Consider the following 16,433-nt stretch of genomic DNA (forward strand, 5'->3'; position numbering starts at 1 on the left):
GACACAAAAATCACCAAACTCGGACGACCACAGACTGTTTTCCTTCGTGGTGATGAAGGAAAATGCTGGGTTGGCATGTAAAAGGGCATTTATTCCCTTCAAAGACCTGCAGGTAAAAAAGAAAGCGCCCCTCCGACAGCCAAACCCATCTGTTCTCTGATTGGATTGTTACATTTGTGATTGACATGACATTGACCAATCAGATGAAAGGAAGAAAAATAGGGTCAAAATTCATACTTGTAACTTCCAACATCCAACTCTAAGTAATAGTAATAAATTACACAGCAAAAGTACATTCATGTAGTTGTGAAAAGCATGATAATATATCAAGTAATCCAAAGTATTCAGAATACATTACTCTTATTGAGTAACGTAATGGAATATGTTACAAAATACATTTTGGGACATGTAATCTGTAATTTATAGTGGAGTATATGTTAAAAGTAACCTTCCCAACACTGGTTAATAGACCTCTCTGTCTCTCTTCCACAGCATGTCTTTATCCTGTCTTCCTTCTCTCACCCCAACCAATCACAGCAGATGGCCCCGCCCCTCCCTGAGCCTGGTTCTGCTGGAGGTTTCTTCCTGTTAAAAGGGAGTTTTTCCTTCCCACTGTCGCCAAAGTGCTTGCTCATAGGGGCTCATATGATTGTTGGGTTTTTCTCTGTATGTATTATTGTAGGGTCTACCTTACAAAATAAAGTGCCTTGAGGGATTGTTGTTGTGATTTGGCGCTATATAAATAAAACTGTATTAAATAATTCTTCATTCTGCAAACCCAGCATGTGATTTGATCGTGTGTGTGTGTGTTGTTATTTTTTTTTCCCACTGGGTTTTGAGAGTTATAAACTTATTTTGGAAATCCTGCAGTCTGACCTCATCATGTGCTGCAAAAAATAACCTCTTCTCTAAAAGGAAGACATGACGTCATCAAACAGGAAGTGTAGTTTAGTTATTGTAAGAAGAGCGCCCCTGCTGATCAAATATCACCATGAACATGTAACGTCAGCTGCAGGTAATTTCGTCACGCTTTGCTTTGTGCAGAGGCAGGGTGGGCCTGCTACTACGCATGCGCACAACTCTCGCAATCTGAGCATCTCCTCACTGATGACAAAGGGTGCTCCGGGGACGTGCTGCGCGTGACCGCGTTCTTTGCTTGCTCAGTTGCAGCAGAGACATACAGGTGGAGGTGAGACTGACGGAGCGCCGTGTGTGTAGGTCGGTGAGGTGGAGGATGCGTGCCGTGGGCTGCAGCAGCTGATCACCGGTACCGAGACGAAGAGCGCGAGGAAGGACCAGAGGAAGAACCATGAGCTGCAACTGGGGCACCGAGCTGTGGGTATGTGCACGAGCCGCACCTGAGAGCTGCGCACCGGTAACCTGTAACCGTGTGCGTGTGTCTGTGTCTGTGTGTGTGTGTGCGCGCGCGCGCGCAGCCTCGTTCTTCTGTCTGCTCTGCCATAGCAACACGATGAGTGACGACAGAAGCGCGAGCTACAACCTCCATGATGGTGCAGCGCGCGACTCTTACACACACGTTTTTATATCATAGTGAGGACATCTAATTGACATAATGCTTTCCCAGCTGCTTCCCACCCTAAACATAACTCTGACGCTAAAACATCTTCAGTCTCAAAAATGTCTTCAAACTCGTGGGGACGGCTGCTTTGTCCCCGTAAGTGACTGTTGGTCCCCACAAAGATATGTAAACATAGTACACACACACACACAGTCTAGACTCTAGAGAGGGTCCGGTCCTGATCCTCGGAGCAGATTCTGCTAGTGAGTTACCATGGTAACAGCATCTGTGAACCTAACCTGCTGACAGGTGTTCTGCCTCCCCTCCTGCTGCACCAGAAGCAGCCGACTGACCTTCTGTTTTATAAAGTGGCCTCAGTTCAATTCAGTTTTATTTACACAGCGCCAAATCACAACAACAGTCGCCTCAAGGTGCTTTATATTGTACAGTAGACCCTACAATAATACATGCAGAGAAAAACCCAACAATCATGTGACTCCCTATGAGCAAGCACTTTGGCGACAGTGGGAAGAAAAAACTCCCTTTTAACAGGAAGAAACCTCCAACAGAACCAGGCTCAGGGAGGGGCGGGGCCATCTGCTGTGATTGGTTGGGGTGAGAGAAGGAAGACAGGATAAAGGCGTTGGTCGTGTCCAAATTCATGGGCTGCATCCTCCTGAGGACCTGGCCTCACGTGGGCTGGGTCCTCAGAAGGTCGGGTAGGCCGGAAGTAAACGGTTGTGAAATTGGACGGTCTAGCCTTCTGATTAGCGTCACCGCTGTCTCAGTGGAGTTTAATAAACTCGGCCGTCTGCTCCTTGCTATCTAAAATATAACAGGACACTGGAGGAAATTCTCGACTGTCTCACACTTCTGTTTAATCAGTTTTCTGTTTGACGTTTATTCAGCTGTGTGAAAACCAAGGAGGAACCCACCCGAGGGATTAATCAAGTTTTATTTTATCTAATCTAATCTAATAACTTTAATCTCAGCCAAACCGATTTACTCACAAAAGAAGAAAACACTGAAAAAAGCCCAACAATAACATTTTTAGGTTGTCTAAGTGACTTATATATTACGTTAAACCTGAGTAGCGAAACTCCGCGGTGATCTGAAAATGATGTGCCGGGAGTTGTGCCGTTCTCGGCGGCTTCAGTGACCCTCGAGCTCCCAGCGAGCTATCGAGCTGGTGGGTAGCAGACGTCTCCGAAAACGTCGAAGCACTTTTGCAAATATGCAATATCTTGATAAACGAGCAGATATTTGATGTTTACACAGCTACTTTCTCGCCTGAAAATATGTTAAAAGTTTATTTTGTGACCCAGAAAGATTAATAAGAGTAATTTTAAAACTTAGTAGCTGCCGCCATTGTTGGAAACTGGAGCTTGGCTGGGCCGCGCTATGAATTCTGGGATATGATAGGCCACGAAGGACACACCCGACCCATCCTTCAAATTCGGGGAAAAGGAGGACGCATTTGTCGGCTGCATTCGGAGGAGTCTACGAATTTGGACAGCCTTCGTCGCGTCGCTGTGACGTAATTGGTCTACAAATGCGGCCTCAGGAGGACGCAGCCCATGAATTTGGACACGACCGTTGTGTGTGAGCTCACAGGATCAGGAAGCTCAGATTTGATGGTCCACGTTTGTTTCTCCCGTTTCTTTGAGGGCCTGTGAGACCAAACTCACAACACTCTACTTGCTGGAGATTATGTATCGAAATTTCAGGAGCGGGACCACGCCTCCAACCACGCTCCTTCCGGTCCTCATCTATATCGGTTCCCCCAGTTCTGCAAGCTATCATTCTCGTTTACGTGCTCCTCCCCTTTTCAATTCTGTATCTTCTTCACTTCTGTTCAGTACGTGGGGATCTGCCAGCCCGTCGCCCCCTCAAAGCCTTCCCCAAACCGCAGCTCAGCTCATGTCCAAGCATCACCTTTACCTACTAAAACGCTGTCAAACATAAAATGAGGACGTGGGTCCAGCGAGTAAATTGTTATTTATGCTGTGCTTCAGGTGAGTGTCAGAGGTCAAAGGTCACACTAACATCAGTCTGCTGTTTCAGGATCAGTTTGATAACTTGGAGAAACACACGAGCTGGGGGATCGACTTCCTGGAGAGATACACTAAGTTTGTAAAAGAGCGCGCCGACATTGAGCTGAGCTACGCCAAACAGATCAGGTATAGTCCTTAACCCAACACCTGAACCATCACGACCATGTAAAACTCCTGGAAAACCTGAATTTAGTTTGTCACATTTGTTAAAGTCAAACTGTGAGGAGGTTTGGAGACAACCCTTTAAACTCCTTCAAATAAATAACAATACCTGATCAGTCAGTTTATCATTAGTACCTGGATTTACTCACAGTGCAGATGATGTGTGTGTAAAACTGTGATTACCTGAGTGTTACCTTAATGTCTCATTTCAATAAAACCCGAAACCCCAAAAGTCTGCACTACCTGTGTGTCTCACCTGTGTGTCTCACCTGTGTGTGTCACCTGTGTGTCTCCAGAAGTTTGTCGAAGAAGTACCACCCCAAGAGGAACAGAGAAGATGAGAGCAGGTGAGTCTTTACCTGTTTGTACCGAGTTCACCCACGAGTCAAACTTCGTAGTACGGGTCAGTCAGGAACGCTGCAGAAAACCGCAGCTTTGGCGAATACACGATCGCGTTGTGTGAAATCGCAGTTTTGATCAGAAAATGCTGGTTCAGATGTTTCTGCTCGCGATGAAAACGCTCGCACTTTGCTGAGCATGCTCCCTGAGGAGTGGTCGATCGGCCCATACTGCCTACAGTGAATGGACTCACTCCCGGAGTCTCTTCAGAACCTTATGGACACAATTTGTAGGCACAGGCAAGGGGCGGGGTGTCGCGCCGGCGGAGGGTGGTAGCCATAGATTGAGGGTTCTGTGGTCGCCGCATCTCTGCTTGTTTGTCCTGCTGGCATCATCAGGCACCGACCTCCACCTCACATTGACAGACTCGAGGTTAAAGTCGGCACCTGCAAGTCTGAGAAAATGGTTGTCAGCTGGACACGGGTGCAGTGCTCGGTCTGGGTCAGGTATGAGTTCCGGTGGAGAGTGACGCGTATGCACCATCAAACTACGGCCGCGCGCTTTGACCGTGAGGTGAAAATGTGCTTCCTGTGAAGTGTGTGTGAGCTGAGCTGGCCAGCCAACTGGTTGTTTCAGGTACACCTGGTTTGTGGCGTTTGCGGCGACTCTCCAGCAGCTGAACGAACTCGCCATCCAGAGAGAAGATCTTGCTGAAAACCTGAATGCACAAATCGTCTGCGAGCTGACACGATACACTCAGGAGCTGAAGACTGAGAGGAAGTCTGTGAGTGCGCACGCACACACACACACACACACACACACACACACACACTCGTCAAGTCCAGTGGGTTTATTGTCACAGTGGTACAGTACACAGTGAAGCAGCTTCCACATCACTCTACCCACTGCAGCGTGTGTCTACATGTTGATGATCATGTGACCTGTGTCTGTGATCTTCATCAGAAGCTTCAAACAAACTAAAATAGAAATAAACTCTAGGAAGTGAAATTTGAATCACTTTGATTTACTTTAACTCAAAGTGAGAGCTGATGATGATGATGATGATTTCTTCAAACCAACAATGTGTCTGAGGGAAATATTGACACTGGTATTCAGTGACTGATTTACTGTTTGATTATTGCAGTCTGGACTGGAATCAGGCCCATGGTCACCAGGGCTGGCCACGCCCACACTGTGGCTCTGCAGGATGTATGTTGCCTCCTGAAGAAGCTGGAAGTCAGAAATTTCCCAGTCAGGAAGTTAGAGCAGATCAACATATGCTGTGTTAGCACCTGGAGATAGCGACAGTGGACGTGAACAGTAGTAAAACTGTGAACTTTGAATCTGTGACGCCACTGCTGTTTATTTGAAATTTAAAAAAACAAAAGCCGTACACAGAGCAGTGATGATGCTCTGTCCGTGAACGTGCCCGACCGTGTTTTTATGCACCAAAGTTATTGCGATGCATTGCTAGTGACACCTGAATGCTGCAGCTCGCTAAGAACCAAAGCAAACCTTTTTTTCTTGGTTTTTTCGAGACATGCTAACTTGTGAGTTCTGACATCCAAGTTCCAGGTACCGTGTCATAAGCCCGCCCTCTCTGCTGCTCAGCAGAATGTGGCGGTTTGAAGGAAGCGTGCTGCCCAAAGCTGAACATCAGACACATCTGCTCAGTTACCCAGCTCCCAGCTGCTCTGCCACATGGAGCCCACACATCACCCCACATTTGGCCACGTGTGGCGAGCATGGCTGAGGCATGCTCTGACATAGTCCCGTCATCCCGAGAGCTGCAGATGTGCCACATGTGGGCCAAACTTATGTCACTTCCTGGTCAGAAACTCATCCTTAACCCTCTCTCACCCTGATGGCACTTAAATGTGCGACAATGCCAATACACAGACAATTAATGTAGGAGTGGGACTCGATTAAAAAAAATTATCTAATTAATTAGAGGCTTTGTAATTAATTAATCTCGATTAATCACATTTAATTGCACAAGAACACAATTGACCCAAAACACAAATGTTTTTTTTTTTTTATTTAAAGGGTTTTAGTGGGCGACAGAATGAACTAATAGATATGGACATGAATATTATAAAGTCAAGCTCTTTTAATTCATGGAAAAAACATTTAAACTGCATGTCAGTCCTAGCAACGCACTTTCTTCTTCTGTGTGCATCAGTGTAATCGGTATACCAGCAAATCGTGCATTGACAAAAGTTCCCCTTGGAAGGCAAAGAGCAATTAAATGTCTTATTTTTTTCAAATTAATTAATCGCAATTAACGCGTTAAATTCCCACCCCTAAATTAAAGATGAAGTTACCATGGTAACTTAGTCACACTAACATAGCTGATTTATGAAGTTCTCTTTAAAATAAAAGACATTAGGCACAGACTAATAAGCTGGACTTCCTCTTCCTGGGGAAAGTGCACGTAACACTTTCCACCCCCCAACCCCATTGTCCTTTATTGGATACGTCTGCAGCAGGAGCCAGTTACACCAGGCTGATCCTTCCGTCCACCAATCACATCCGAGCCCCTGGACAGGTGAATTGGCATATGCAAATTCAGAGATCACGAATAAACAACACACAGCAGCATTTTGGATTAACTGCAAATGGAAGAAAACAGTCCTACATATTTGTTTAATATGTGCGTTCCTCACAGTGTTACTGGAGGCCAAGGTAATGCCATCCAGAGTAAGAATCTGCTTAGATACCATATTTCTAAGATTTTCAGGGCCGAGTACAATAACCTCAGTTTGATCTGAATTAAGAAGCAGAAAGTTAGCGGCCATCCAGGTCTTTATGTCTTTAAGACATTCCTGCAGTTTAACTCATTGGTGTGTGTTATCTGATGGCCTGTATTTGTATAAAGCGCTTTGGGGTCCTTAGGGACTAGTAAAGCGCTTTACACATCCAGTCATCCACACATTTACGCACTGGTGATGGCAGCTACAGTGTAGCCACAGCCACCCTGGGGCGCTCTGACAGAGGCGAGGCTGCCGGACACTGGCGCCACCGGGCCCTCTGACCACCACCAGTAGGCAGAAGTGTCTTGCCCAAGGACACAACGACCGAGACTGTCCAAGCTGGGGCTCCAACCGGCAACCCTCCGATTACAAGGCGAACTCCCAACTCTTGAGCCACGATCGCCCCACCATGGATAGATAGAGCTGGGTGTCATCAGCATAGCAGTGTAAATGTATGCTATGTCTTCTAATGATGCTGCCTAAGGGAAGCATGTATAATGTAAACAGAATTGGTCCTAGCACTGAACCCTGTGGAACTCCATAATTAACCTCAGTGTGTGAAGAGGACTCTCCATTTTTATTTAGACTCTTCTTTGCCAATTGATCTTTCCAATTTAACTTCAGTACTTTCTCCAAACCATCAATGTGTCTTATAGACCATCCTAAGACTGCTTTACCTTACAATATAAAGCACCTTGAGACAACTGTTGTGATTTGGTGCTATTCGATTTAAACAAAGCAAATGGTGGTGGATGGAGCAGCTACAGAGATTTTTCTTTTTCATGTTTGAAGTTTGTTGATCAGGTGCTGATGAAGGACTTCTGTCAGCTTTTTCCCAGTAAAGGTTTTAATGGTGATTACAGGAACAGCTGCTGTTTTGGATGCTAGGAAACAAAACTTTCACTCCACCTGAGGGAGGGAGGCCTAGCAAAAAAAGTTTGGGAACCACTGAGCTAAGCTAGCGAAACCCTGCAGACACAGTGTGGGAATGCTGTGGATGCATTTAATGAGTTAATCAACAAAGAGTGTGCTTCAGATCAAGGACATGAAGATTACACTGAAATAAGAAGTTATCTATAAGTTTTTAATTAAATTGGTGACACAAAAACACCACTGTGTGTTGGAACAGAGACTCTACAGCAGAGAGAGCCAACGCCAAGTGGCAGTACCTCCACAGATACACACACACCTGATTTACTGCAGTTTACATTGTGTTTTATCCGCTGCTGTGTAAACATGTTCGATGTTTGTGATTGGTCAGATGCTACAAACACCGCCCCTTTCAAGTGAACACTCCTGTAGCTAGTAGGGGTGCAGCAGTACACAAAATTCACGGTTTGGTTCGGTTTGGTTCGATACTTTGGTGTCACGGTTCAATATTTTTTCGATACAAAAAAATGTTCATGCTTTTTTAATTTGCCATTTATTAAAATTATAAATATATATTTTATCTCAAACGTGCAGTTTTTAAAATTAATGTTGCTGAAACAACAAAGGGATAAAATAATAAATCTATCTGATCGAGGAATCACTCATCTTTGGAAAAGAGAGTTTATTACAGAGAAATGTCTCTTTCCAAAATAAAAGCTATACTATACGCTTCTTCTGGGCTATATTCTCAGCAGCATATTAAACATATCAGGTCCCCATAAGGAGAATCATGTGCTAACGGCTGTCTAAATGACTCGGGTAAAGTTTGTATGCGTGCTTGTTGTTTTTGTCTGCTTCCACTTGTCTTTGCACGAGGATGATGTCGGAGTAAATGTGCAGTCATATTCATTGTGTTCCCACTAGTGCTGTCAGCGTTAATCTGAAATGACGTTAACGCCACAACACGGCAAATCTCCGTTAACGAGCTACCGCGGATCGCCCCGTGCGTGGGGCTGGACGGCCAACACGTTAACGAGCTAACTGCGCTAACGCAGTAGATCCCGCCCATGTAATTGAGCATTGCGTGGCACATCCAACATACTGTTTTACTTTAGTCCATGACGTGCTTACCTTCAGGGTCATACGTCACATGAAGACCAAAATAGTTCCAAAGGCCAGATCTGAATGAGGGTGGGGGAGGTTCAATTTGCCATGTTGCAAGGAGCTTAGCTTCTGTCTGCTAGCTTGCGCCGTGCTCAGGGGATCCGCGCTCGACAGTGCAGCCTATGCGTAGTAGTCGAACGCAGATCCACTGAGCGCTCAACACAGACAACATCGTCAGAAGAAAAGTTGATAAAATAAATTTTAAAAATTGTATTGTTCGATACATATGCGTACCGAACCGAAAGCACTGTATCGAACGGTTCAATATCGATATGAGTATCGTTGCACCCCTAGTAGCTAGATCAACAAATCGTGGTTAACTTAGCAGCAGACCGCTTTGTGTCATTGTTTCGGGGTGGCTGTAGCTCAGGTGGCAGAGCGGATCAGCCACTAACCCAGGCTGCTCCAGTCTGCATGCCAAATATCCTTGAGCAAGATACTAACCCCATGTTGCTCTCCGATGCATCCATCGGAGTGTGAATGTGTATGAATGTTAGATACTTAGCACTTAAACTTAGAAGTGCTTGTGTGAATGGGTGTGATTGGGTGAATGAATTAGCTGTATAAAGTGCTTTGAGTGCTCGGACAGAGTAGGCAAGCGCTATATAAGAACCAGTCCATTTATCCCACTGCCAGCCTGAGTCCAGGCCACTAGTGATGGGTCGGTCGCGATTGAAATGGCTATTAGAGCCGGATCTTTGACGTGAACGACGCGAGCCAGCTCCTTATCGCGAGCCGTGGGGTTTTTTTTTCTTTCTCTCACCCTCTCTCTCTCTCTCGCACTTTTTTCCCGCTTCACTCCGCACGCGAGCCTTGTGCTTTACGCTGGGTAGAGGGGGGAGGGCCGGTAGTTACACTCAGTAGCACAGGAGCAGAGCGGGAGGGAGGGAGAGAGAAAGAGAGCCAGGGACAACAACCTGACATTAGAAAGGTATAGTAATCATCCACAACTATTTTCAGTTGCAGATGATAAAGGATTCAGAAAGTTTATTCATGCAGGCCCATATGACAGAGAATATGCATCTTCTTTTTGTTTTCATATTTTAATTTATATTTAATTGTGTTGTGGTTTGCAGTGTTTTGTGTTGTTTCACTTTAAATCTGTAAAAGGAAAAAGCTGAAAACTTAAATAGTTAAAAGTTGAAATGTGACTAGTTGATTTTTGTATTATATGATTTATTTATTACATTTTATGTGGAGTGAATAAATAAAAGTATATTTACGGTGGCCCCTACAGACAAAGCACATACAAACTCCAAAACACGTACAAACTCCAAAACACGTAAAAACACGTACAAACTCCGAAGCGCGTACAAACTCCAAAACACGTACAAAAGACAACAGAAGTGCTCCAGGATGCTAGGGGGCAGTGTTGAGCTTTTGTTACCTAGTAGCCAGCAAGTACCAACAAGTACCAACGACCGGATTTGGTGTGTGGTAGTAACAGGTAAATGAACTTTTTTTTTTTAATTATTTGAATATATATGAGTGCCTGTGTATAAATACACAAACAATACACACATGCTTTCAATTGTGTAATTTAAGTGATCTAGGTAGCTCTGTTTTGGAAGTTCAGTTCATGCTAGAAATGTGTTTTGGAGTTTGTACGTGTTTTGTCTCTAGGGGCCACCGCATATATTTATATATAAACATATATAAATAAAACCTTTTTTTTTGTACATTAGTAATTCCTTTTGTGCATAATTTTATATTGTTGTTAATAATAAATTAATTAAAGCAACAAAACAACCTGAAGAACCGGTTCGGAGCCGAATTCACTTTGTAGTGCAGACCCAGTTATTCCCAGTGTGATTTCGCCAGTTCAACCGGTTCTACCAGTCTGACCAGTCTGTTTTATTGTTGCAGCATTTCCAAGATGGCCGCCGTGCACAGCAGCACATTGAGAGCTCCTGGAAACAGCTGGAGTCTGTAAGTGACCTTTGCCCCTGCCCACCAACACACTGTCCCCACCCCAAACTCTGTAAAGGTGGAAACTTGTTTGGACTGTTTATTTTTGTTTGTTTGTTGTTTTTTTTACTTATTTTTCAGAGTAAGCGGCGGTTTGAACGTGACTGTAAGGAGGCGGAGCGAGCTCAGCACGTCTCCGACAAAATCGACCTGGACAATAAAACGGATGGAGAGAAGGTCAGAACACTAAGCTCTTGTCAGGGGGAGTGTGGGCGAAGCTTGAGTACCCCTGCAGTGATATGATTGGACGTTATTTATCAACTATGACCCAGGGGTTGAATAAAACAGCTGATTGTGGTCCATTTTAATCCCTAACATCATACTTAGTCCTGTCTGTCTGCCTGTCTCTCTCTGTCTGTCCGTCCATCACAGCGCTGCTCGCTGAAGGTGCGTCTCTTCTTCACTGATAAGCATATTTTGAGTCGTCTCCCGTTGGCAATCGTCGGTGTGAAAGTTTTCTCTGTTTTCAGGCTCGTCAGACGGCTCAGCAGAAACAACAAGCTGCTGAGGAGTCCAGGAAAGACTACATGACTAGTTTAAACCAGTTTAACCAGGATCAGCACCAGCACTACCACACACTGGTACCAGTAATTTACCAGGTAGGACTTCCTGTTATGCAGTGATGTCATCAGTGAGTGTGGCGATGTGTACTCAGGCATGTGCCTCTGCCCTGCAGCGTATCCAGGACATGGAGGAGCGGCGGATTGAGAGGATTGGGGAGGCGATGCGTTCGTTGGCCGAGGCTGAGAGAAAAGTTCTTCCTGTTGTGAGCCGCTGTCTGGACGCCATGATGGAAGCTGCTGAAAGCATACAGCCAAGAAAGGTGAGAGTCCCGGCACTTCGCCCACAGAACCAAACACCTGATTTAGATTAGACTAATTTGCCCTGAAGGTTATTTCCATGTGCACATCTGGATATCTAGTTTTCTCCCTAGAAGTTCCGATGTGACCGTGTTGATGTCCTTGAGTCCATCGACCCTTCAGACTGAATTTGGTTAGATGAGTAAACTCACAGGAAACACGCCAGCGAGCATGGCGGGTGGAAAGGGAATATCTAACGCCACCATCTGGCCAGGTTGTGTGCTGAGTTTACATGTGTCTCTGGGTTCTCCGACTTCCACTCTGGTTTTGTCTGTACCAGAAGTCCTGTGCTTTGTTCTGATGCAGCTTTGCAATCCTCACCCAATTCTGCCACGCTCTTCTTAGAGGAGAGGCTTTCTCCTTCCAAACAGCCACACTTGTTCAATCTCAAAAGGTTGATTCTGTCCGTCTGGTTCTGTTCGGTGGGAGAAACGTTTCATCATCATCAGGTGACTTCTTCAGTCTCAGCTGACTGCAGGGTTCAACCTTATAAACAGGACATTTGCACAATGACTGACAGTAGCAGCACTGAATGAACGATGGGCTGTGAGGTCAGTTTATGATCATGTACCATTCACAGAGAGTTGGGGAATGGCTGCAATCACAGCATTGTAAGACGGTGACAGATGTACCCTTAGGCCCCCTCCTCCATTCAGAGATCAAGGTCAAGCTAACTTTATTTATACCCATAGGCAAGGTAAATTTGCTTTACAGAAAAAATGACAGCATTTGGCATCCCTTCAAAAACACACATACCTAGTAAAGATATAAACCTCACTGTGGCACATATATAGTAATTTAATATTTTGAATCAAAAACAGTTCTTATTTAATTCAGTGACAGCAACGGGGACAAAGCTGTTTTTATAACGCTTTGTCCTGCATCTCGGAAATAGAAACCTCTGTCCTGAGGGAAGAAGCTGAAATTCACCCCGTAGAGGATGGGAACTATTTTTAAGGATTGATAAAGCCATCCTCTGTACCTGCTTAGAGTACAGGGAGGCTAAACAAGACTGTGGCTCACTTATCAGACGACTGGAACATCTCACTATCTGATTTAGAGAGTTTTTCTCTGTGACAGAGGTCTGACCGAACCATGCCACCAAACAAAAGGATAAAACAGACTCAATAAAAGAACGATAAAACAAAGTTAAAATGTTATGGTCAATGTGGAAATGAGCAAGTTTCCTAAGACAATAAAGGTGCTGGTGACACCGTTCCTAAGATATCCCAAGATATTTATATGATTGTACTTGCTCTATTTTCTGACCTCTAATTAAAGTGACTGCGTGCCCATTTTGTTGTTTCCTAAAATCAATCACCATATCTTTTGTTTTAGATGTTCAGCTGGAGATAAGACTCCTCACACCACTGAGCAAAGTCCTCAATGACTGGACCGTGGTTAGTTTCACCCTCTTTCAGTAAGCTGACAATAACAGAGTCATCTGCATATTTAATGATACCCTGTTTTCATGTCTGCTCTGACACATGTTTGTATAGAGAATGAATAATAAGGGCGATAAGACGAGAACCTGTGGAGGAGAACCTGTGGAGGAGAACACTGGGTCAGACAGAACCCCGTTTACTCTCTTTGTGACCTGTCAGTTAAAAAATCTAAACTCCAGCCCAGCAGGTTTTTCCTGATTTCAAACTGTTCTAAAAGTCTTTTAATTCAAATATGGGGCTGTATTGTATTAAAAGCCGAAGAAAAATCAATGAAAAGAAGTCTTGCAAAAGTCCTTTTACTCTCTACATGTTTAAGAATCAGATTTAGTCAAAAGTGCGTCCTCCACTCCTCTGTTGGGCCTGTATGCAAACTGCATTGGATCCAGCTGATGTTCAGTCTTAATCACATTTCCGATGATTTTTTCAAAGACTTTCATGACAACTGAAGTGAGGGCAACAGGCCTGAAGTCGTTTAGAGTTGTTGGACGACTAGATTTAGGGACAGGAGCCACGACTGCTTCTTTCCAAAGAGAGGGCACATGTTGTGTTTGCAAGGATTTATTAAAAATAACCTGAAATATAGGACTGAGTTCGTCAGCACAACATTCAATTAGGCGGCCACTAATATTATCAGGACCCCGGCTCTTGTTCACATTGACTGTATGAAAGGCCTTTTGGACATCGCTGAGTTCAATGATAAGGTGCTGAGTGTCTCAGTTTCTGTTTCAGTTAAAAATATCCTCGCTAAAATCAGAAGAACTGAAACGAGCATAAAACATATTTAAAGCAAAATCTCTGTCTGAATTAAAACCATCTAAAATGATCTGACTGCTGCTCTGGGGATTTTGAAACCCTGCTATGGTTTTCATACAAGTCCAGGCAGACCCAAAATCTTTTGCAGCAAAGATCTCGATTTTCAGTTCCTTGGGGGCTGTCTGAAAATCAGTAACAGCCCCCTCTTTAAAGGCCTGTCTCTTTTGTCTTAAACAGGACTTGAAGCTTTTAGCAACCCATGGCTTATTGTTAGTGTAGACTTTAACGCGCTTACGGGGTATAATCATGTTTTTACAAAATACTGCATAAGAGCTAGTAACATCCACCAAAGTGTCAAAATCATCTCCACAAGACTGAATAAAAACTTCCCAATCTGTACACTTAAAACATTCCTGCAAGGTAAGCACAGATTCTTCTGACCATACGTCAACATCCTTAGTCTTTGTCTTCTCTCGTTTTAAGACAGTTTTATAGATGGGCAGAAGATCCCAGAGGAGGAAGCGTGAGGGATTTATAAGCATTCTTCACCGATCCGTAACAAAGGTCCAACATTTTATCCCGTCTGGTAGGACAGGATACATATTGATACAGATTGCCCAAAGTTGATTTAAGAGAGACATGGTTAAAGTCCCCCATTATAAAGTTTGGTGCGTCAGGAGAGAGCACCTGCAGCTTCTGCACTATGTCTGAGATGATGCTGCAGGTGGAGGCGGGGTGAGCCGTCGGGTGAATGTAAACTACGGTAATAAAAAGTTGTGGAAACTCACGAGGGAGATAAAAAGGACGCAGTGACACGGATAAAAGTTCAACATCTGGTGTACAAATACACTCTCTAACCGTCACAGCGCTACAGTAACGTTTGTTCACATACAAGCATACTCCCCCTCCTTGAGATTTCCCTGTTACCCGTGCATCCCGATCCCGGCGAAAGTGAACTCCAAAACCGTCAATTGAAAAATCGGCATCCTGATCCAGCTCCGTCAGCCATGTCTCGGAAAAAGCCATTACTCAGCTGTCCCTGAAGTCTTTCTGGAACCTGACGTTTCCCTGGAGTTCATCCAGCTTGTTCCTAAGAGACTGAACATTTCCAAGGATAACAGAGGGCAGGGGAAACCGACTGACCTGTTGTCTCCTCAGACACAATTTAACACCTCCACGTCTCCCTGTTTTCCTCTTCCTCTTCTCACTCGTTCTGTTAGAGTCTTTATGTATAAAATCCGGTATACATGAGGTGAGGTCCTTACCATCGTACGGTAAGTTAAGTTGTAACAGTTTGTTGCGGGAGTAAACAATCCTCAGCTGACTCACGGCCTCGCCCACATCATCGGAAACAAGCCAGCACAGTAGAAATCCAACCACAATGAAGAAAAAAGAATCCATGACGTTCTCACTGTTGTGGAGCGTCACTTTGTAAGAAAACTGTCCTTCAACCAAAACACATGCCAGCGATAGAAACAAAAAGAAACGATAAGAACTTAAAAATGTAAAAACTTAGGATGCCAAGCTCTCACTCACTGCCGGTTGCTGCGTGCGCATGCGCCCTGGTCTTTCCCTTTTCATGTAAATGGCCTCCTTGACTCCGCCCTCAAACCAGCGTTCCTCCCTGTCCAGGATGTTACATCCTCATCCTTGAAAGAGTGTCCACTGGCCTGTAGGTGTGAACAGACTGCAGAGTCCTGGCCTGACGAGGTGGCTCTGCTGTGTTGTAGCCAGAGGTTGTTTGGTTTCCCCGATGTATCAATCCTGCCAATCCTCCTGCACTTAACAGCGTACATCATGATCCTTGGGGTCGACCAGTTTTTGGCGCAGTGTGTTTTGGGTGTTGAAATCACAGAGACGTCGTGTTTAGAAAAAGTGTGTCTAAGCTGCTCAGATACTCCCGACACGTACGGGATCACTACAGGTTTTTGCTTAGGCAGCGGTTGTCCTTCTCTTCTGGATCGGCTGGAGCTTTCTTTAGGAGCCTTCCCGGCTTTGACAAAAGTCCAGCTTTCTTACTGTGCTGTCATGAACTTTGACCTTTAACCTTCTAACTGAGGTGCGGGAGGGTGTGCATCTGCAGATATGTTTCTAATGAAGAAGCTCCAAAATGTGCCTTCATAAACGCGTCAATATGGGATGTAAAGGTCAAAGGTTAGCTGATGTTATGTGGTGAATGTCCTTTCAGGACACCCGTCAGGTGGTGGAGGTGTATAAATCAGGGTTCGACCCCCCGGGTGATGTCGAATTTGAAGACTACAGCGCCACCATGAGGCGGAGCATCTCTGAATCCAGTTACCTCGACAACCGGACAGAGGAGCGGAGACAAAGCAGAAAGCTGTGGCCCTTCATCCGAAAAACCAAGGTATACGCGCACACACACGGTGCAGATGAGACACACCTGGAGGAATCACCTGGCTGTACTCAGGTCCTTTTCTCTCCTTTCAGTTGCTGACCCTCCTGTCCTCCCCCCGCCAGCCTCCACCCCCACCCCCAACCTCTCCTTCACCCGGGGGCATGGCCAACAGTCCCCAGTCCCCACCCAC

General features: G+C 44.9%; 1 protein-coding gene across 1 annotated transcript in view; it reads left to right on the forward strand.

Moving 5' to 3' along the window:
* Positions 1–1,082: 1,082 nt before the first annotated feature.
* Positions 1,083–16,433, forward strand: part of fnbp1a (formin binding protein 1a) — a 40,306-nt gene continuing 24,955 nt past the window's right edge. Inside the window, exons 1-11 of the mRNA XM_006809358.3 lie at positions 1,083–1,339; positions 3,584–3,699; positions 4,032–4,082; positions 4,711–4,858; positions 10,728–10,790; positions 10,911–11,006; positions 11,202–11,216; positions 11,300–11,428; positions 11,506–11,652; positions 16,076–16,252; positions 16,336–16,433. The exon at positions 16,336–16,433 is cut by the window's right edge and continues 94 nt beyond it. Of these exons, the coding sequence (XP_006809421.1) occupies positions 1,310–1,339; positions 3,584–3,699; positions 4,032–4,082; positions 4,711–4,858; positions 10,728–10,790; positions 10,911–11,006; positions 11,202–11,216; positions 11,300–11,428; positions 11,506–11,652; positions 16,076–16,252; positions 16,336–16,433 (1,070 nt within the window). The 5' untranslated portion in view covers positions 1,083–1,309. The remainder of the gene's footprint in view (positions 1,340–3,583; positions 3,700–4,031; positions 4,083–4,710; positions 4,859–10,727; positions 10,791–10,910; positions 11,007–11,201; positions 11,217–11,299; positions 11,429–11,505; positions 11,653–16,075; positions 16,253–16,335) is intronic.

This window comes from Neolamprologus brichardi, chromosome 12 (assembly GCF_056152115.1).
Source record: "Neolamprologus brichardi isolate AB-2024 chromosome 12, ASM5615211v1, whole genome shotgun sequence".
Lineage (NCBI taxonomy): Eukaryota > Metazoa > Chordata > Actinopteri > Cichliformes > Cichlidae > Neolamprologus > Neolamprologus brichardi.